The sequence below is a fragment of the Pristis pectinata genome, chromosome 20, assembly GCF_009764475.1.
Source record: "Pristis pectinata isolate sPriPec2 chromosome 20, sPriPec2.1.pri, whole genome shotgun sequence".
Lineage (NCBI taxonomy): Eukaryota > Metazoa > Chordata > Chondrichthyes > Rhinopristiformes > Pristidae > Pristis > Pristis pectinata.
Window position 1 is genome coordinate 18,154,084 of NC_067424.1, and position 23,680 is coordinate 18,177,763.

Genomic DNA, 23,680 nt, shown 5'->3' on the forward strand with positions numbered 1-23,680 from the left:
ATCTAGAAGCAGTGGATGTTCAGGGAGACCTGGGGCCCAGTTTCTTAGATTATTAAAATGCTTTGGATGGGTTCAGAGCAAAATCAAAAAGGCTAATGTAATGTTGGTCTTCATATCAGGAGGTCTGGTCAAAGTGGGGCTAGAAGTTACGCCACACCATTTTTTGTACTACACCTGGGACACTGTGAGCAATTCTGGGCATCACACCTTGGAAAGAACATATTGGTCTTGGTGGGAGTACAAGGTGGATATTACCAAGAAGATAGCTGGAACCTAATGATTAATTATGGAGAGAAACTAAACAACCTACTTTCCCTACAATTTATAAGGATGAATATTGATTTGATTGAAGCTTTCAAGGAAACCATTAGGGCAAATAGAGATAAAACATTTCAGCTGGCTGGGGAGTCTTGGACAAGGGTACAGAGGCTAAAAGCTACGGCCAGGCACTGCAGGAATGAAGTGAGGAAATTATATAAACGCGCAGAGGGTGGTAGAAATATGGAACTCTCTTCTGAAAACAATAGTTGACATTTAGTCAATAGTTAAGCAAAGGTACTAAATGACATGGGGAAAAAGCAGGAATATGGAATTAGGTTACAGAGCAACCATGATTTCACCGCACAGCAGAACAGACTTGAGAGGAAAAGTGGTCTTCCCCGTTACTCTGTTCCCCTAAAGAACTTTGGAAAAAAAGGTGCTATGTAACTTTTATCTTTGCTTTTTATTCAATAAATGGGTTGTGCAGAAGATTACAATGATAAAAGAACTGATAAGTTATATGGCTTTTTTCTTTCAAAGGTATTATTTGCTTTCTTTGTTGTGATGATGTGTGATTCAGTTAGCTATTAACCTAAAGTCAGACCATGTGTAACATCCATACAACCCCACTGGTGGGTCAACAATTAATCATCAGCCTTTCAAACTGAATAGATCTACACAAGTTCAGGATAGAACTGACAACTTAAAGGGGCACAGGAGCACGTGTAGACAAGAGCTCATTTCTGTCAAGCTATCACAAAAGAGGAGGCAGGGCCAGTGAGTTTCCAGTTGGTTCATGATGTTAAGAAACAAAAGGACAGTTGCCTCATATAGCAGTAAATAGTAATTCGAGCAATGGTAGAGTACTGTTTACTCCAAAAGACCTCTAATCATTGAGCATTGCGCTGACCGCTGCCAACATCATGCCTGAACGCCACGCAGAAAGATGCAAATTCAGATGAAATAAGCAAGTGCAAATATATGCTGGCACTGTATAGGAGAAACATTAGTTCTTCAAAATTATAAATTGTGCATTTTTTAATGTACAACCATTACAGGTTTGGATAAAAATTGTGTGCACTTGTTATCACCTATTCGTAATCAATTTGGGGGCATAACTTTACAACTTAAGTAGGTGGAGAACAGCAGAAAACACAATGCGACAGGTTTAGTCAAAATGGGGCCCTCGCCACTAGTTCGCTTTCTCTTGTTACTGTTACTTGCTTCCATTTTAAAATATTAGATTTATTTAATTCCTTGCACTTGAATATCCAGCTGTCATGATGGTAGTTAAACACATCTCTCCATTGATGGTGTAGACCTTCCAGTGTTAATCCCGTGATTTATCTACTCTGCTGCCATACTGTCAATAATGATACCTGGAAAATCATGGAGATCATCAGTTCTTGAGTGGATGAGGAGCTGAGAAATTAGGATTGGTAGAAACATAATATTAGGGACATTAATTTCAGTGAAAGCCAATAAATCCCCAAAACCTTTTGATCGGCATCCATAGGGTTTAAAAGAAGTTGCTATGGTGATATTCAACAAATATTTTCCAAACTTCCATTTTTCTGAGAACAATTCTCACAGAAAGGAAGCTAGGAGAGAAAAAATGGGGAACTATGGACCATTTGGCCAGGCATTAGTAATATGGAAAATGCTATAATCTATTTCATATTTTCTTATGATAGAAAGAGACCATTTGGCTTATCAAGTCTATGCTATTTCTCAGAGTCTTCTTATCAGTCCCGCCTCCATTCCACTTTTTTTCCTTTCACACCTATCAACTCTCCCTGATTCTCTATCACTCACCTACACTAGGGGTAATTCACAGGTGCCAATTAACCCATCAGGATGTCTTTGTTATTTGGGGAGAAACTGGAGTCACAGAGAGAACGAGCAGACTCCACATGGACAGCACTTGACGTTAGGATCAAGCACAGGTCACTGAAGATGTACAGCAGTAGTTCCAACTGCTGCCTCAGTGTGCCATTTATTAAGGAAGTGGTAGCAGATTACCTGAAAAATAATAATAGAATTGGGCAGTCAACGTAGATTTATGAAAAGGAAAGACTTATATTTGACAAAATTGGTAAAATTATATGAGGTTGTAACTATAGTAGGGAACTAGTGGATGTGGTGTATTTCAAATTTTAGAAGGTCTTCGCAAGGTACCACAAAAGAGATTAGTAAACAAAATTAGAGAACACAAGTTTGCGAACTGGTGTCATTGAGGTTTGATTTACAGACAAGACGCAGAGTTGGAATAAATGGTCATTTTCAGGTGGGGAGGCTGTGACCAACAGGGTATCACTGAGGTCAGTACTGGAGCCCCAGCTCTTTATTCTATATCAATGGTTTGGATGAGGGGATCAAGTGTAATTCGACACAATGCAGGATGTCAGTACAGATTGTGAGGAGACTGCAGAGGAATTTCAGGGGGATATGGAGAGGCCAAGTATATATATGAAGACATTACAGCTGCACAATGGCATGGGAAAAGTTGAGGTCATCCACTTTGATAGAAAAGTAGTGTATTTTTTTTAAAGGATGAGAGATGTTTATGATTGGAGGGTTCTTGGAGCCCTTTTACGTGGTTCACTGAAAACTAATGCCCAAGTGCAACAATCATTTGGAAAGGTAGTTGGCACATTGTCCTTTACTGCAAAGGATTTGAAGAATAAAAGTATCTTAATGAAATTAGGTCAGGCCCTGGCAAGATCATACATGGTGCAAGTTGGTCTTTCTTCATAAGGAAGGATATACTTGTGACAAAGGGAATGCAGTGAAAGTTCAACAGACTGATTTGTGGGATTGGGGGGTGGTTGGGGGGGGAGTGGTTTATCCTATGAGAGGAGATTATGCAAACTGGAGCTGTACTTTCTTAGAGATAGTAGAATGACAGGTGATCGCATTGAAGCATACAAAATTCTTAGGGGATGTGACAGAGTGGATGCCAACATGATGTTTCCCCTGGCTTGGGAGTCTCGGACCAGGTGTCAGAGTTTTAAAATAAGGTGTTAGCTGTTCAGGACCGAGTTGAGAAGAAAGGAGGAGTGAACCTTTGGAATTCTCCACCTTGCTCATTCACTGAGTATATTCAAGATCGAATGTTTGAATATTAAGGGAATCAAGGAAGATCAATTAGTCCAGGAAGGTGGCAATGAGGTAGACGATCAGCTGTAATCTTATTAGATGGTGGAGCAAGAGCAAAGGGGATGTATAGTTTACCACTGCTTCTATTTCTTATCTACTTATGGTTCAGATGGCTTGCTGCTCAGCCAGTAAATTAACCATTACAATAGTGGATCTTAGGTTGGGTTACTTTAACAAATCCATGCTGGCTCTTCTTAATGAACTTGAACCACTTCAAATTCTTGTTCACTTTTTCCATGATCATTGTTTCTAGAATCCACCTTTGGGTGGTACAGTGGTGCAACCGGTAGAGTCACTGCCTCTTAGTGCCAGACACTAGATTAGATCCTGACCTCAGGTGTTATCTGTGTAGCATTTGCACATTCTTCTTGTGACTGCGTGGGTTTCCTCTGGTTGCTCTGACTTTCTCCCAGGTTAATCAATTAATTGGCTACTGTAAATTGACCCTAGTGTGTAGGTGGGTAATAGAATCCGGGGAGAGTTGATGAGAATGTGGGGAGAATAAAAAATGGGATTAATATGATATAAGTGTAAATGTTCTTGTAAATGGGTGCTAAGCAAAGTGTCACCTAACTGACCTCAGCAACCTGTGATGCAAACCACCTGGACCAGGTGACTTATCTACTTTCAACATAGCCAGCCTTTCCAGCAAATCCTGCTCATCAATTTCACCCTATCCATTACTGGGACCATCACTACTTCAACTGATATTCCAGTGCAAGTCTTCATTAAGTATCCTTTGAACATCAAAAGTCCTTGCTTTTTTTTGGTCTCTAATAGGTCCCACCTCCCCACAACCCACCCCTCTAAACCCAAATTCCCGACCTGAAACATCGACTGTTCATTTCCCTCCATAGATGTTGCCTGACCCACTGAGTTCCTCCAGCATTTTGTGTGTTGCTCCAGATTTCCAGCATCTGCAGTCTCTCTTATATCTCCCTTACTACCTGGTTACTATTTACATGCTGGTAGAAGGTATTGGGGCTCCCTTTCATGTACAGTGTAATTCTATTCTCATATTCTCTTTTTGCCAGTCTTATTTTCCTCTTCACTCCCCTTCTACACTTCAGAAACTGTATTTTCCCTGGTTCTCGGTAGAAGAATTCACTTGACATGCAGCATGGACCTTGTTTTTTTTTGGTTTCATCATCTTCCCTAATCCTTCATTATTTTTCCTTTCCTTCTTGTGGAAAAGTACCCAATCTACTGGTAACATCACAACATCTACCTTGTCATGCCCCCAAGGATCTTATATATTTCAACCCACATTCTTCTAAATTCCAAAGAATACATGTGTAATTTTTTTAGCCATGCATTATAGGACAATCCTCTTATCCCAGGAAGTATCCCTGTGAATCTCTTTTGGAACTGCCTTCATTTCCAGTACATCTTTTCTGAAATAAGGGAACTAAGACTCTATGGAAACATTAGTCAGTTTCTCTCTTCACACATTTTCTGACCAGCAATGTATTTATAGCATTTTACTTCAGATTTCTAGCACCTTCTGTATTTCAATTTTGTTCTGCCAAATTTAATTCATCTTTTCTGAATGTAAATCTAACTATGTTTTGTCTACAAACTCTCTCAAAGCTGTCAAAGGATGTAGTGCAGAAAGAAAGGGGAAAATTAGTTATTCAATAGTTGAAGGAATGACCAAGGTTTCTGATAATCTATCTGATGAACTCCATCAACAGTGCATTAAGTTTTAATTCATGGCAACTAATCTGTTTTCTTGATTTTGTCAAGTCAGTCCTAAGGCTGTCTGAACTGTAGGGACACTTTAGATGCAACAACAACCTTTCACCATGCTGCTTTGGGCCTGCCATTTGAAGTCACACTCAGTCACTCATGTTGGAATTATCTTTCTTCCTCACTGAATTATGTCTAGAGTGGGTGGATTTCTCCTCACATGGCCAAACCATTGCAGTTTCTTTCTTTTCACAACCTCCATCAGTTTCCAATTTCTTACATTATTTTCTGCTTCAGGAGTCTAGTGCACAATGTACAACACATGCAGAAACCTCCTGGTATCTCCAAAACTACTGCTTGTTTACTTTGGTCAGTGGCTATTCAAGCAAACAATGAACAGAATTTAATTTCCTGTAAATTGGTATGTTAATGACAAGAGGATAAGCTGGGAATGAGGAGGGGTTAAAGGGGCAATCAGTGCATGGAGCGACAGAACATTGGCAAGGTTTTTCAGTGAATACTTCTCATTTATTCGTTAAGGAGAAAGACATTGTATGTTGGAGAATTCAGGGAGGTCAGTGGTGAAATTCTTGTTAAAAAGGAGATACTGGATGTCTTAGTGGTCTGAAAGGTGTTTAAATCCTCATGGCCTGATGAGATGTATTCTAGCTACAATGGGAGACAAGGGAGGAGATTGTGGGGCTCTGACAGAGATTTTTAAACCTTTGTTGGTCACAGATGGAATGCCAAGTGACTGGAGGGCAGAAAATACAGTATCCTTGTTAATAAATGGCCAGCAGGAACAAGCCAGGTGATAACAAGTCAGTGAGTCTATTGAAAATGGCAGGAAAGATATTAGAGAAAATCTGAGGGAAGTGATTAACCTACACGTGGAAAGGCAGTGATTAAACAAAGGTAGATAGCATGGTTTGTTAAGGGGAGATCCTGCCTGACCAACTTGATTGAACTTTTCAAATAAGTAACAAAATGTATTGATGTAGTCTACATGGACTTCAATTCAGGCCTTTGTCAAGGTCCTGCTTAGGAGACTGGCCCAAAAATTTAGACCCCATGGGATACAGGACATTGGATTCAAAAGTGGCGTGAAAGTAGAAGGGACAATAAAGGTTGTTTTTGTAACTGGAAACCTGTGACCAGCGGTGTACCACGGGGATTGGTGCTGGGACCCTTACTTGTTGTTCAGCGAGGTGGGCAGTCTCAGGATGAGTTGGTAAAATGGGCTAAACATGGCAGTGGGAGTTTAATCCTGATAAGTATCATGTGATGCACTTTGTGAGACCTAATAAGGCTAGGACATAAACAATGAATGGGAATAGGGGGTGGCCTCAGGAGGAACAGAGGAATCTTGCTGTACAAGTCCAAGTCCTGAAGGTAGCATTACAGTCAGAGAAGGTAGTGAAGAATGATTATGGGACACTTTTAAGCTGAGACATAGAATATAGGAGCAGACAGGTTATAGTACCACTATATAAAAAAAAGTTAGTTAGGCTGCAGGTGGAGAACTGTGTGTAGTTCTGGTCACCACACTGTAGGAAAGACAAGATTGCACTGGAGAGGGTAAAGAAGAGATTCACCAGGTTGATGTCTGGGATGTTGCATAGATGTCTGAAGTCAGAAGGCATAGGTTTAAGGTAAGGAATCGGTGATTTGAGGAAGAATCTTTCTCCCCCAGGGTGGTTGGAACCTAGAATGCACTGCCTGAGTGGATAGGTGGAGTTAAGGATTCTCATAGCATTTAAATAGTACCTAGACAAGGCAGAGAAACAATGGGCCAAGTGCCAGAAAATATGATTAATATAGATGAGTACTCGAGGGTTGGCAAGGGCATGGTGCACTGAAGGGCTTGTTTCTGTGTTGTATAATTCTATGATTAAATGTCTCTATAAGATTATCAACAAGCCACTCATTGGCTGATTAGCAACTCTGCATAATAGGTATATAATATAAATTTCATTGCTGTGAAAAACTCTTGTTTAAATTTGTGTTATATCCAGTAAGATATTGTGCATAAATATAGCATTTTATCATCAGGAAGACCAAGGAATCAAATGCAGGAATAATTCAAAATGCCCAATGCAGAAATGAAATAGAAACCAATACACAAAAAATAAGATTAAAATTTACTGTGCAAGAGTGAATAGGTTCATCTCCTGACAATGCATTAACAAATACAAGGGGAAAATCAAAATGAATACAGAAATCTAAATTGCCACTTAAATATTAGTAGCAAAATTAAAAGTAATCTTAATTATACAGCCATATCTAACAAAGTGAATGTGATATAAAACTCTAATTCCAATGAGTAAAAATTAGCTCTCCAACCAAAACATTTACTTGTTTCTCTTTACAGATGTAGAATTCTCAATTTTTATTTCAGATTTCCAATAGTTGTAGTTTTTACTCTTTTTCATCCTTGCAATTGGAATTGACAATTGTCTGAAGGATATAGGGTATACTGTGCCAAGAATTCCTTCCAAAATACTGGAACATCCTCCACTTGTAAATTACCATGATTACAGATGGTTTGCTGGAACACTCACTTGATGAAGCAATATAAGGATTATTATTAAAAGATTAACAAATGTCAACAGGTCACATCTATGACATCTCCATACTACAGCAAACATGTTGCAAGTACTTGCCCTCCATAAAACCTACATTTCAGTTGTCATCTTTTTTTCAGATGTACGTGACAAATTTATTAATTCATTATAAAATCTGATCATATTAGAGACTGCCAAAGCAAAACTGTCACATTATAATTGTGCCATCCCAGTGGCAGCACGATGCCTTTTATTATATTTTGGGCTTGTTTAACAGAGAAACTCTCACCGAGAAATTGGATGGTGCACGCTTTTTTCTTTTAAAGTGCTACACGATCCAAAATTGATCTTACTTTGAGTCAATAGCATTAACCACCATTAACCACCATAAGCAAAATTCCACATAAAGTATCCTGAGAAATTTTGCAGAAATTTGAAGTGTATCTTCTTTGGTTCAAATATCAATAGATTTCATTCATCTGATGGCTGTAAAATTGATGCTGAGGTGAGCAATATCACACACTAAGCATCCGAGTTTGCAATGGATAAAGAAAAAGAATTTTGTTCAATGATAAGTCTTGTAGAAGTGAGGGAAGCCATATCCAAAAATGGTTTAAAGTGGAAATGTTACTAATTTTAGTTACCGTGCAAGTCTATTAGTACTTCAAAAATATTCATTATGTACATTTTGCAGTTAAAAACTGATCTATATGGAATCATGAAACAACTTATCCTGCACAATGTTCTACAACTTAGGAACGGGAACTTGCTACTAATGTCACTGTAATCTCTGAGAGTTAATGCAATGCACATAAAACACAACAAATGGTACAATACAATACTATTTAGCCTGTTACTTTTACAAATCTTGTGTGAAGAAATTCCAGATTACATTTTAATAAAAAAACCATAACAATAAAATCTATTGACTTCACTATCATAGCACAGGGATGCAGCACTCACATTCAGTATTATGTTAATTCACTGCTTCCTCAACTGCTAAGACTATAAATTAGATGTTGTGCAACAAACATCACAGAGATGTTTGGAGCCAAAATCTCATGATCCTGCTTTATATTCCTTTGAAAAACCACACACATAATGTAGTTGTGAGAGCTACAGTTTTAATGTTCTTGCTTTCAATAATCAATTAGTTGGTTTATATTAGATATTGTCTAACGCTCTATTCACCCAGTTAATTCTGAAACCAATGGTGATAGGGCACCTGAAGAACTTATCACAGTGAACAACCCTGTAAGATGCAAGGGGCTGGAAATTCATCAGTGGCTGCCTGCCTTAAACAGACAACTTATCAGCAGCAGTGCACTGAAGTCAATAGAACCAAATTTCAGAAGCTGAGTACAATATCTAGCTGCTACTATATTGTGCATTTAGTACAATTCTACCCACTGAATCATCATTTTAATTCTCGATCCAACTCCTTCTTCTGCTCTCTATTCTTCGCTGATAACACTGTTCCAATAAGGTTTAATGCAAGCTCAAGGAACAGCACTTCATCTTCCAACCCAGTATATTATAGCATTCTGAGTTAAGTACAGCAACTTCAGATAGCAAGAATTTCTACTATTTTTTACTTCAGGCTTTGGAATTCACAGTATTTTCCCCTGACAATAGTTCTGCTTCTTACTTTAGCACTTCTTCCAGGATAACCTTTAGTTCCCTCTACTTGTCCCACTACCACAACCACCACTATCATTTTGCCTTCTCTCCTGCCTTCCACTTGTTCTTTCAGCCACAGTTCTTACATGCCTAGTTTCTAGTCAATATCAACCCCAAGATGTTGATGGTGTGGTCAGTGATGGTAATGTTATTGAATGTCAAAGGAAAGTGGTTAGACTTTCTCTTGTTGGAGATTCCCTGGCACTTCAGTGTTGCAAATGTTACATGCCACTTATCAGTGCATGCTCAACGTTGTCTAGGTCTTGCTGCATGCAGGCATTGGTTGCTACATTTTCTGAGGAGCTGTGGCAGGACTTAAAAATTGTGCAAACATCAGGAAGCATATCCACTTCTGAGACATTTTTATTGAATCAGAATCAGGTGTATTATCACTGACATATGTCATGAAATTTGTTGTTTTGCGGCAGCAGTACAGTGCAAGGCATAAAGACATAAAAATTACTACAAGTTACAAAAATAAATAAATAGTGCAAAAGAGGAATAATGAGGTAATATACATGGGTTCATGGAAGAAATAGCTGAAAATATTTGGACAAAGAACCACTGCCCTGATGGGCTCTTTTACAGATATCCTGAGACTGACATGACTGACCTTCATCACCACCACTGTTTTCCTTTATGCAAGGTGTGATTCCAGCCACGGCAAAATTTTCTCCTTGATTCACATTCACATTGATGCCACATTTTAGGAAGACTGATTTCTATAATCTATGTCCATCAACAGCAGAGCCTTTTTGGGTGAAGGTGGTTGCATAACATCCCACCTTGTCTTCTGCATTCACACGTCCTCTGCCACCAGTACAGACGGGGATGTTATTGAACCTTTTCCTCACATTAGTCATTTCATTGTTTTGTATCATTTATAAACATAGTAGAACTGAAGAGATTTGATGTCAAAGCTCTTCAGTTGTCTTCCTGAGAGTGAACACACTGAAAGCGACTGGCCCAGATGGAGTTCCCAGCCATGTCCTCAGCTCTTTCACGGACCAGCTGTCAGGAGTATTCGCAAACATCTTTAAACTCTCCCTAATCTAATCTGAGGTTCCCACCTGCTTTAAGGAGACCACTATCATCCCAGTGCCAAAGAAAAACAAGGTAATGTACCTTAACGACTACCACCCAGTGGCTCTTACATCCATCATCATGAAGTACTTTGAGAGCCTGGTCATGGAACACATCAATTCCAGCCTCCCAGACAACCTCGACCCACTGCAATTCACCTACAGTAGAAACAGGTCAATAATGGATGCCATCTCCCTAGCCCTACACACATCTCAGGAACATCTGGATGACAAAGACACCTACATCAGACTCCTATTTATTAACTATAGCTCTGCCTTCAACACCATAATTGCAAACAAATTCATCTCCAAACTTCTATACCGAGGACTTGGCACCCCCCTCTGCAACTGGATCCTTGACTCCCTGACCAACAGACCGCAGCAGTAAGGCTAAGCACCCAACACCTCCTTGATGACCCTCAACACCGGTGTCCTGCAAGGCTGCATACTCAGCCTCTTACTATACTCCCTTTACACTCACGACTTTGTGGCCAAATTCTGTTCTAACTCCATTTACAAGTTTGCAGATGACACCACCATAGTTGGTTAGATCTCAAACAACGACAAAACGGAGAAAAGGAAGGAGATAGCAAGCTAGTGACATGGTGTCAAGACAACAACCTCTCCCTCAATGTCAACAAAATGAAGGACCTGGTCACTGACTTCAGGAAGTGCGGTAAAGTACATGCCCCTGTCTGTATCAATGGTGCTGAAGTGGAGATGGTTGAGAACTTCAAGTTCCAAGGTGTTCCAAAGTTTCAGGTTCCCAGCCTCCTCTCTATTGACTCTGTCTACACTTTCCACTGCTTCGGGAAAGCAGACAACATAATCAATGACCCTTCCCACTCTGATCATTTTCCCTTCTCCCCTCTCCCTTCAGGCAGAAGATACAAGAGCTTGAGAGCACATACTCTATCTCACTGTTATCAGACTCTTGAACTGACCTCTCAACTGCTAATGATGAACTCTTGATCTCCCAATCTACGTCACCCTTGAACTTTATTTGTTTACTTGCACTGCACTTTCTCTGTAACTGCAACACCATATTCTGCATTCTGTTTCTGTTTAACTACTTTGATGTATGGCATGATATGTCTGGATGGCACACAAACAAAAGCTTTTCACTGTATCTCGGTACAAGTGACAATAATAAACCAATACCAATAGGAATCAGTGCTGATAAGCAAAAATTATGTAGATATTTGCTTGTGAATATTGGACAACCAAAGATGATTGTTCCATCAGCAGTCTGTACTGTTTCCAGAATACAGTGTATAATCTACCCTCTGGCTTTTATTTCTTCTCTGGAAAATTAAGTTCTGTGCTCTCATATCTTGAAACTCAAATATTATATAATTCAGGACAGATCTGCCTGCTGTATTCACATGTAAAAGTGGAGCAGTGACAATTTATAGACAAAAACATCTCTCTTTGCACTGCAGAAACCAACACCCTCTACAATGTACTTGATCACATCACATCAATAAGTTTTCATATTAGTCTCAACAAGAGATATTTTCAACTCCTTTTTGAAGAAAGACTGTCAACTCTTTCGGAGGTAGTTTTACAAGAAACCTATTCCATATATGTTTTTATTTGATATTCAAGAATAAACTATCTCCACTTATTTTGCACCTTACTTTAAGCTTGCTAACTTTAAGGCATGCCTTCTCTCCTTTTACATTTACAGCCAAATATCTGCATCATGTAAGGCTGTCAATTTTTAAAATAATTGAATCATTTGATCATGCTGCAAACTGCAGTCCAAGCACAGCACTGGAGAACTCACAAGGACAGACAGTGTGAAAAATTTAAATGTCACACAGATAAAATGGGTGATCTTTTCTTTATGATCAAGGAGTTCTTCATCTTGATATACAGAGCAGCAGTAAATGACTCCACATATCCGCAAATAACTCTGATTATTATTAAAAGAATATAGTGAACTTGTACGTTTTAAAATGAAAATAATGAAGTCATTTTCTTTAGAAATATATGATAATAGTTTGCCTGTTGGCAAAATTCTTTTCAATGTGCTTGTTACCTCTAGACTCAATCAATCCTATGGTCTCCTGATTGGCCTCTCGTGTACACTTGAACTCATCCAAAACCCTGCTGCCCAGGTTCAAACTTGCACAAACCTCTAGTCATTTATTGCATTTGTTCTCAGCTATTCACCCATCAGGTCCCAGTTGGCAACATTTTAATTTTAAAATTCTCATCTTTATTTTCAAATAGCTTTTTGCCTCACCCTGCCTTTCCCTCAATTTTGGTAACTTCCTCCTGCCCTTTCACCATCTAGCATTTATGTGTTCTTCAATTCCAGCCTCTTATCCATCCTGATTTTCATCACTCCACCAGTTATGGCCATGACTTCAGCTGCCCAACCCTAATTTCTTAAATTCCATCCCTAAACCTCTCCAAGGCTGAGGGGTGACCTTGAAGAGGTGTATAAAATCATGAGGGGCATAGATAGTCACAGTCTTTTCCCATGGTAGGGAGCCTAAAACTAGACGACATAGGTTTAAGGAGAGAGGGGAAAGATTTAAAGGGGTCCTGAGGGGTAAGTTTTTCCATGCAAAGGGTGTATGGAACGAGCTGTAGAGGGAGTTGTAGAGACGGATACAATTACAACATTTAACAGACATTTGGACAGGTGCATGAATAGGAAAGGTTTAGTGGGACATGGGCCATATTCAGACAAATGGGATTGGCTCAAGTAGGCACCTTGGTCAGCATAGACAAGTTGGACCGAAGGGTCTGTTTCCATGCTGTATGACTGTATGACCCCATTATTTCCCACCATCACCCCACCCAGCACCTTTTCGCCATGATATTCCTTGAAACTCACCTCCTTGACCAAGCTCTTGATCATCTGTCCTAATATTGCTGAATGTCAAATATTCATAATGTTCTAGTGTTGCATCATAGGAAATTTTACCTTTCTAAAGACACTCCACACATGCAAGTTGTTATGGTTGTGGATTTTCATCTTTACCCCTTTTGCATTAAGCATTGCTTGGGCAGAATTGACAATTCGAAGAGGACTGTGGGTAGAAACTAGAACCTGCTTTATATTCTTCCATTAATTTAATGGGAAGGAAAAGGCAAGAGTTTGTTGCAGGTCTGTTTGATTCTATACACAATTTTCCTGTAATTTCTGGCCAAGCTGATGCTTAATGGAAAGATTGTAAAAGTGGAAATCTACTCTTGGACTCACATATACGTAATATTTTACTACTTTGTTTGGATACTTCACATTCTGAAGGATGTAAAAATCAATGACAACTTAATAGTCCTTAAATAATTCAGGATCTATTCCTCTTGTATCTACTTAACTGATACTTATACTGCATCTTAATTTCTCATATTAATTTTAACCCTGAAATTCTCTCAGCCTCCCCTAATTTGTAAACATTCAGCCTTATATTACTATAACTCAATCAACCATCTTTTGATTAATGATGTTGAGTAACAGTTTTTTACAATTTGCTGTAATAAGCATAGAAATGTATATTATTGCTAAATATTTTGCAATTATTCTATCATGTTCTACACCTTCTATCCAATATGAAATACTTACCAAGGAAAATTTTGCAAATTTTCTTCACTGCTTGCACCGCATTTATCACTGACATACTTCAATTCTCAAATGGAAAGTTCAAGGTAATTGAAGTGATTGGAGTAAAAAGAGATTTGGCTTCCAAGAAATCAGGCAACATTCTAATAGCTTTAATAGACAAGATTGTGTGATGTTGCTGTGGATTTCTGATGCTGTATCATCTGCTAGTGCAAACCTTTCTTCATCAATGTGATTTCTCAAGATTGTATGCAATAAATAGTCAGGAATAAAAATCCCATTGTTTAAAATTGTGTTCATCTTTCATGAAAATTGAGTAAATTTGCAAAACTCAGATGTAATCATGGTGAGAGCAAAATTTATTTTAAACAATGTATTATTTTAAATGCTTAAGAATCTATTATATTATTTGTAAGTTACTTGATTTACATTTACACTGAATATTTGCCATTAACATTACCAATGAATATTTATTTAGAAGTAACAATAATCTCCATAAAGTGGTGAAGCTGCATTCTAACATTGTCAGCTGCAGAGATGATTTCATTCTTTCTGCTGAACTAATGAACATAAAATCTATTTGCAAAGATTCTGGCTAAGTGATCAATTTCAAGCAGCAGAATGCAATCTCATTATCAAAATCTTTCCCTGGATGGCAATATACCAAAAGTAGTGAAGATTGAAAAATCGAAACAATTTCATGCTACCACCTCTGAATTTTAATCTGCTACTGTAGAAAGATGAGATTCACGTACAATCGTAAATGATACAAAATATAATTCAGTTAATTGCTTTGTATAAAATGAGAAAAAAAAGTCAATTAACTGAAATTTGTATCTGCAGAAATTTTTTGTAGCTTTCTTCCCCCACAGCACTTGTGAAATCAAATCACCTAATTCAATCTCAGCAGCCTATTGTTTGTCACTGTCTGCATGATATCCTCAGCAGCAAAAAAAATTGGAAAAGAATTAAAGAAAAACTGGCAGAATACTTCTTCATTGCAACATGTTACAACAAAAGTAGTAGCACTCTGAGTTGAAGTAGCATTATTAAATTCAGTCAGTGAGGCTGGGGGTGGCAGGGTGAGAACAGACAAGTGGAGGGGTGAAATTGATCGATGATGGAGAGGTGATTGATGAGGTTCGGGTAGTGGATGTTGTCTACATGGATTTTATTTGACAAGGACTAAATGCATTTGACAAGGTCCCTCATGGTAGGATGATCCAGAAGATTGAGTCACATGTGATCCATGATGAGTTGGTAAATTGGACCCAAAATTGACTTGGTGATTGAAGATAGAGGGTAGTGCTAGAGGGGTGTTTTTCTGATTGGGGGTCTGTGATCAGTGGTGTTCAGTACACAGTGAATGGCAGTACCCTTAGAAGAATTGAGTACAGAGAGTTCTTGGGATGCAAGTCCATTGCTCCCTGAAAGTGGCAACACAAATGGATAGTGTGGTAAAGAAGAAGTAAGGCATGTTTGCCTTCATTGGTCTGGGCATTGAGTATAAAAGTTGGGAAGTCATGTTGCAGCTGTATACATCTTTAGTTAGGCCACAGTTGGAGTATTGTGTGCAGTTATGGTTACCACACTATGGGAAGGATGTGGAAGCTTTAGAGAGGGTGCAGAAAAAGTTCACCAGAATGTTGACTGGATTGGGGTGTATTAGCTACACTGAGAGGCTGAACAAACTTGGATTGTTTTCTATGGAGCGGTGGAGACTGAAGGGTGACCTGATAGAAGTATATTAAATTATGAAAGGCATAGATAGGGTAGAGAGTTAGAATCTTTATCCCCAGAGTGGAAATGTCAAATACGAGAGGGCATAACTTTAAGGTGACGGGAGAAAGTTTAAAGGAGATTTGCTGGGCAACTTTTTTCACACATAGGAGTGGAACATGCTGCCAGGGGAGGTGTCAGAAGCAGATACAATCGTAACATTTAAGAGGCATTTAGATAAATACATGAACTGGCAGAGAATGAAGGGACGTAGATCATGTGCAGGCAGGTGGGATTAGTTAAGATTGGCATCATGGTCAGCACAGACAGGATGGGCTGAAGGGCCTGTTCCTATGCTGTATTTTGTACTATGTTCTTTGTACTATGTTCCAATTGTTGGCCAACCATATATAATGGGCTGGATTTTAATTGACTCCTGCCTGCCTTCTGTGGAAAGCTTGAAGTTGCATTAACTTTTTGCATTCACATGGTTGCCAATGTCCTGAGGGCCCCACTGCCACGCCATTCCTCAAAGAATGGTTCCCAAACACCAGCTAGGCCTCAGGCGGCTCAAACCGAGAGCCTACCCATGGACTTCCCTGAAGACTTAGCTGCTGGAAGGCCTTTACCATTCACTAAGGTCTCTGATGATCAGAGACATTCATAAACAGATAAATAATTGCAAAAAATAAAAAGAATTAAAAATTATAAAACAACTTAAAATGCACTTAATATGTAAATGAATTAAAAATGCTCCCATTCACTTAAATAACAAAAATAATAACTAAACTTTTTAATGAAGGTCATTAAAACCATTCAAATGAAGCTGTGCCAGGTACACCAGCCAAGCACACAGTTTATTCAGCTCCTCAGCTGAGTTTGATCAGAAATCACCCTTAGCTCCACCCGAAATCCTAGCTTGTATTATTCTTTTGTGGCCACATGTCTCCCAATGTCCTGGAGGCTACAGTCACCCACAGATGCCAACTCAGCTTTTGTCCACTCTGATCATCAGAGACATTTCGAAACAGTTGAAATATATTTAAGTAATACATATTCTTTTAAATTACAAATACTCGAATGAATTAAAACATTATTAACAAGGACAATGAACTTTAAACCTTTTAATGCAGGATGGCAATCCACCCCATTGGTTCAGAAAACATCCCAGGACTCCACTAAATCCAGGGCCCAGTGGGAGGTCAGATAGGCTGGCAACTGACCTCCAGCACATCCCGTCATTCTATACTGCGTTGACTGGTTGCGGAGGTCTGGAACATGCTGACAGATGACCACAGTACAATGTGCACAATGGTACTTCTTATCTGAACTCCTTTAATCCTGTTCAATAGGGGTGGCACAGTAACATAGCAGTTAGCGTGACGCTATTACAGCGTCAGTGATTGGGGTTCAATTCTCCCCGTTCTCCCCATGTCTGCGTGGGTTTCATCAGGGTGCTTCGGTTTCCTCCCACATTCCAAAGATGTATGGGTAGGTTAACATGGGTTTAAATGGGCGGCACAGACTCGTTGGGCAGGAAGGGCCTGTTACCATGCTGTAAATGAAGTTTTAAAAAAACTACAATGTAATCAGAGTTTGCAGTTCCTCCTTTCAACTGTGCTCACTTGTGCCTTTCCATTGGGTTATTCATAACTCATTACTCACTTTCTTGTGCACTTAAAAACCACAATCCGAGGAACCTACCTGTCATAGTCACCATTGCAGAGAGCCCGCACAGGAATACAAAACTGCTGCCACACAGGATTCAGTGTATTTTTCACCACTTCTGTTTTATGGCAAATTGTGAAGCTGGAAACACAAATAAAAATTTATTCCAAATTGTCAAAGCAACAAATATAAACATTTCTTGTGGAAAGTTTTAGAAGGCTGCCCACATTGTATCAGAAGAGTCAAAATCTCAAAGTATTTTCTTGAAAAAGTGCATTCCCTACCTTGCAAGACATGGACTAAATTTCATTATCTATCTGATGCTAATGAAAGAGTAGGTTACGTGTTACTTTCATGCTATTCCCCTGAGAACGTTTATGGAGCATGGACTTACACCCAAGTGTTTTCTAGAGCAATACTATAGATTTCTGTTGTGCTTTGAAACAGATAAGGACCTGATTTAGAGGAAATTGCAATAGAAAACATTCATCTTTTTGGACACAATGATGTATTTAATCATAATTAATTCTTGGTTTGTTTTGCTTGTGCATCTGGTACCAACTTCTCAGTACAAGATTGTTCCATGATACAACTGTAATATTTGCACATCTTGGAGTTAATCTACATCTCTGCTCCATTTCCCCTGTGACTTAGATATCTTACTCACCAAAAACAAAAAGCCTCAAATTAAATTGATGTTGCTTGAAGTTCCTATATCAAGCTTCCTTTGCTGGTATATAGCACAAGGATAATGATGCCTGGCCTCAAATGTTTTGCAAGTCACAGACAATGTTTAACTCTAGTGTCAGGAAGACCACTGTGCAAGTTTTTCAACATCTCCAAATGGCTATTAGAACATGTATCTGGTTCTATGAAATCTGGAGAGCTACGTCACACTGGACTCAAATCCCCTTCCCTCATAATACTTAAAAGTACTGAAATTAATTGCCAGAAGCAGGTACAAAATCATAAAAGATTATTCACTATTTCTACTATATAATTTTATGTTAAAGCTTTATTAAGTTCCACAGCCAAAAAAATAATACTTACGTTCCATCTTCATTGCTTCGATAAAAGACCATGAAAGGATCTGATTTTCCAAAGAAATCTTTCTTGTCCAGTTTATTGGCACAGAATTGCATAGTTGTAACATCCTGAAGCAGAAATAAACAGTATTGGCTATAAAAAAGTAAGATACTTTCGGCTAGCATTGCTGATTACCTTCTCTCTTCATTGATTCCAAAGTTAGAAGCAAAATGCCTCCTGGATAGCATTTGCCTTTCTTTCTGAACTTCTATGATATTATTTTTAGCAATAATTAACTTTTCACACTGTAGTATGATTCTGTGAGTAAAGAAAATAGTAAAAAATATGAGGTGACACTGAAAAAATAGGATTCAAGGCCACAATCATGGCAAACAAACATTTGGGGAGGATGATCTGGTCTCTACTTGGATAGTCAGCTCAATGTCTGGACATCTGCCAAACAGTTCAATGCTACGAAAAACAATAGCTAAACACGCAGAGCCAGCTACACGATGTTTGTTTGCTTAACTCAAATTCTAGTTCGTAATTCCCTAATAACACACAATAATTTGATCCTGAGGTAACATAATCAGATAAAGATTTATTTCCTGAAACACACAGTTCAAATTTAGTGTTTTCATTAGAATTACAATAAATAGTCTCTTATGCTCCAGGTTCCATTTGCAATGAATACATTGCATCAGAATTTGAAGGTTTTCAAGGAGAAAATCAGAAGGTTCAGGATTCAGGAGCAACTCCTTTAAGGTACACTTATTGAAGTTGTTCGTACAGGTAATTGAAGGGTCCAGAGGTCAACAGTTATTCCCTTTAAGAAATACTCTGTGCAAGGACTTCTAGGAATGGTACATGCCAGCAAAAGGTACTTTATAATGAAATAATGTTGCCTCGGGATGGTTCTGTAATCCATTTATCGATAAGAGAATGAGTTATGTATTGAACAATTGGTGAAACATTCTGTAAGATTAGATTAGCAGGGATCATGTTGGAGAAGGTGCTCTAAAACCATGATACACAAGTAATCCATGCCAGTATGATGTGATGCAGGTACCACATCATGCTCCCAACTCAATATTTAGATTGCGGCATTAAGGTAGCTATAACTATGCTATTTATAATGTTAGCACTTAACTACAGAGTGAAATTTAATGGGTTATTAGTACTGAAAACTTCACCTCTTAACTGGAAAGCGCTCACTGCTTGCAACCACAACTGGAAGTCATCATACAAATTCAGGAACTTCCTGGTTGACAAGGCAGAGAAAAGTAGAGAGCAGTCCAGTTTGCAGACACAGCTCTGAATCAGGAGGAGGGAAGTTCTCTCTACTTGGGAGTCCAGGAAGCCATTCATTAAGAAGGACACACACCAGCAGGGGATCACCAGGACATCGGTTAAATGCTGGAAATTTTTATGACATCACCCACATTATCAAAGTCGATGAAGAACTCAATAACTCCCATCTACCATCAACTATATTACTAGACTCAAAAACAACCATGTGCTATAGGCTTCCTTTACTCATTTTCCCCACACCAAACCCTCACGCACTTATTACTACTCCAAAACTCAAACACATGACTCACAGCTTACTCGCTTCCAGCTTTAGAACCATAGGAGGCGACCACTAATATACACACCCTCTCCATTAACACAGCCTGGTCTTCTGGGCATGTTCCACTGTCCTGTCATTCGCAACATATTATGCTTCTTTGTCTGTATTAATACCCCCCAACTGCTTTGATTAATCCACTTCACTGGAGGAATTCTACAACTTATCTCCATAGCAACAGCAACTCCAGCTTCGCCCTATCACAGATATTCCCTTTGTCCTATCCACCCCCATCCCAGCCAGCATCATAGTGTTACTGCCTGGCCTGCTAGGTTCCTCCAGCATCATAGTGTTAGGCATGAACATTGAATTCTCCCACTTAAAGTAATCCCCAGCCCCCCCTTCCCCACAACCCCCCCCCACCATGCTTCTTTCCTTCTTCCCTTTCCTAGCCTCTCCCTTTTTTCTATCCCCCTTTTTCTTCCATTCTCCCCTTACCTTTGACCCATCCCCAGTAGATCTGCTCTCCCCTCCTCCCCGCACCTGCCTATCACTATCTCTTACCTGCATCTTCCTATCAGCACCTTGTGCCCACCCTGCCTCCCTTCTTTTGTCCACCTATCATTGCTCAGCTTCCCCTTTTCCCATCTTCAGTCCTGAAGAAGGGTCCTGACCCAAAATGTTGACCGCCTGCTCTTCTCCACGGATGCTGCCTGGCCTGCTGAGTTCCTCCAGCATCATAGTGGTTTTCACCCACCCCAACCTTTTCTGCAACTTAAAACTTACTTATTTTTCTCTTATTCCCAGTTCTAATGAAGGGTCTTCAACCTTAAATGTTAACTCTGTTTCTCTTTCCACAGATGTTGGCTGATCTGCTGATTGTTTCCCCAGAAGTTCCTGTTTTTTTTTGATTAAGGTACACTGCATCATCCCAACACACTTCTCTTTCTCTCTTTTCAGAGAGTCTGGCACAGAATTGTGTTCATTGGCTCAGCATGCTTGAGAAAATAGCTGACAATAATTGATTTGGTCGCCACAGAGTCCCAGGCCAGCAGAATCATTGAAGATGATGGTGATTCATATCTCCATTTTCTCAAAGATCACTTCTCCGTTATCTCACAAATTCAGACTGCTCCCAATGTAGTTCTGGAAACTATCAGGGTTTTGGGGGTATCATGGCACTCCAGGTATCAGTCCACCAGCAGATTTCTAAGATTGTTGATGAGCAGTTCAGGGAAGTATCTGTATTTACTTCAGTTTCCCCTATCAGGAAGGTATTTATGATCCTACTACTGTTACTCTTGGTGTTGCCTGTCAGCCAGCTTGCAGAAACATCTAGGAGATTACAGACGCTGCTCGAACTGCTGAGTTCCTTCAGTAGATTGTTTGTTGCCAGCAGAGACATCTGCAGCTCACAATGAAGGTGTAGTCCCGAGTCAGGCCAAACTTTATAGTCTTCTGCAGTTTCCTCCATTCCAGAGAGTAGACTTCCAGCAGCTTGGCTGCCACCACTGAGGGAACACTGAGTTGGGACAGTAGAGCAGGCAAGAACATGCAGAAGATCAGTACTAAAGCTATGTCAAGGGTTTACATGAACAAATCAACTGTACGCCATTTTCAAGCCTGCTTCACTACTTAATAAGATGATGGCAGATCCGAATGTAACCTCTACTCTACATTCCTGTCTATACGTAATAACCTTTCACCCTTCTGTTTATCGAGAATCTTCCCAGCTTTCCCTTAAAAATATTTAAAGACTATCTCCATCAGCCTGTCAGGAAGAGAGTTCCAAAGCCTCATGACTGTCCTAGAGAAAAAGAAAATCACCTCAATTCTGTCTGAAATGGGTTGCTCTAGTTATGGATTCTCCCATAAGACAAAACATTGCCTCCACATCCACCTTGTAAATCGCCCCCCCCAATTAGTCCCCTCTCATTCTTCTGTATTCCAGCAGATACAAACCAAGCCTGCTCAACTTTTCTTAATGAGAGATCACTGGTTGATGTTTGTATGGTGTTGACATATAGGTAAATTGGCAAGAACTTGCTTTACAGTCATTCTTAACCACTCTTGAGAAAATAGTGAGGAGCTGCTTTCTTGACCCACATTAGTGTCTGTAATGAAGATACTCCCGAAACAGCTAAAAATGTCCCAGAGCAAAGAATGGAAAGCAACTGAGATCTTAAAGATCGTAGGAAGAATGGCTCAGACACGGCTGTGTGACTGCAGCTCTGCTTGTTTCAGGTAGCAGATCTTAATGACCGTCTCCTTGGAAATGTTGGCTTCCATACTCAGTGCTCACAGTCAGATGCACATGATGTCTGCACTGCCTGGATATTCTGGGGAAAGGCAATGCTGGCCCTTCTCATGTTCCTCCTTTTGTATCTCCCACCAGCTTGGTCTTCGGGTCCTTTATCATCGCCTCATTATCCCTTTACGTAGTGCAAGTTGAGGGGAGTTCTTCCTGCTGTTGCAGCCTTCCCATATTTCACTGTGCTGCATTTGCTAAATCAACATGACCAGTTGCACAAGGACTGCCATCCCTAAATTCCCAGTTTGCAGACCACCAGTTCACTGTACCAAACTGTTTAATCTGCTGAGCTGTGGGAGTTGTACAAAAAACATGCAGCAGTAATTTGCAAACAATATTGCAAGCAAATCAGTAACCCCCACAGTGCAAAGCCAACATAATGCAACCCAGTTTCACCAATAGAATCTCCTCTATTGGCATACTTAATACGTCAGAGAGAGTGAAATGACACTAACAAAGCTTCAATAGAATGAAGCATTGGCATTTTTTTCCCCTCAATGGCTTGCCAACACTTATCTTCCTCTGGGTACTTCCTTTCCTAAAAATAGTGTCCACCAGTTATTTGCATGTTGATCACCCTCTGATCACTCAGCCAAAATATTCACTTGGATAACCTCAGCAGAATCAGTGGGTTATTAAACAGCAGTCTGAATCAAAATTAAGCCAGATATGTCACCACATGATACTGAACCCCATCAGCCTTAATTAATTACCAAATACCATCATTTTCTCATCTATACAAACCAAACTCTGAGAGACAAAGGCAAATCTGACTGAAACCTAACCCAGAGCCAGCCAGGGATTATCACCACTGCCATCATCAACTTCAACAGCAACAACGTTAGTTATAAAGCTCCTCCAACACAGCAAAACATCCAGACACTCTTTGCAGAAGCTTTATCAGACTAAATGAGACACTATGGCACAAAGGCAGATGATCAAAAGTTGGATGAAGAGATAGGTCCGGGTTCAGATTTACCTTTATGGGTCATCTGAATGTTATGTTAAATTCATACAGTTATTTGGAGAGATATGATTGATTTTTTTGAATAAAACACAGTTTAACAAGCCTATTGCTTTTTTTGTAGTGACTTGCTTCTGCAATTTAATGCAAATTCTGGGAATATTTTCCTTTGGCAAAGAGATGATAAAATTTATATTTGACTAGTTTGACAAGAAAATGATAAAGTATAGGTGCACACAGTAAAAATTTATGCAAAAGTCATAATGCACAGAACTGGCAACTAGAGAAAAAAAGAAACAAAATCAAATAAAATAATGAATTGAGTCTCTACAGGAAAGGCAACTGTGACTTTAAACTCAAGCTCATTACAACAGGCTGTTCTGCTGCCAATGCCAGATAAACACAGAAAA

At 39.4% G+C, this 23,680-nt stretch overlaps 1 protein-coding gene across 2 annotated transcripts in view; it reads right to left on the reverse strand.

The window, feature by feature from the left end:
* LOC127580786 (copine-8-like) overlaps nt 1-23,680 on the reverse strand; it is a 440,180-nt gene that overhangs the window by 196,674 nt on the left and 219,826 nt on the right. For both annotated transcript variants that reach the window (XM_052034666.1, XM_052034665.1), the window contains exons 8-9: nt 18,453-18,556; nt 17,439-17,543 (exon numbers count right to left, since the gene is read on the reverse strand). In XM_052034666.1, the coding sequence (XP_051890626.1) occupies nt 17,439-17,543; nt 18,453-18,556 (209 nt within the window). The remainder of the gene's footprint in view (nt 1-17,438; nt 17,544-18,452; nt 18,557-23,680) is intronic.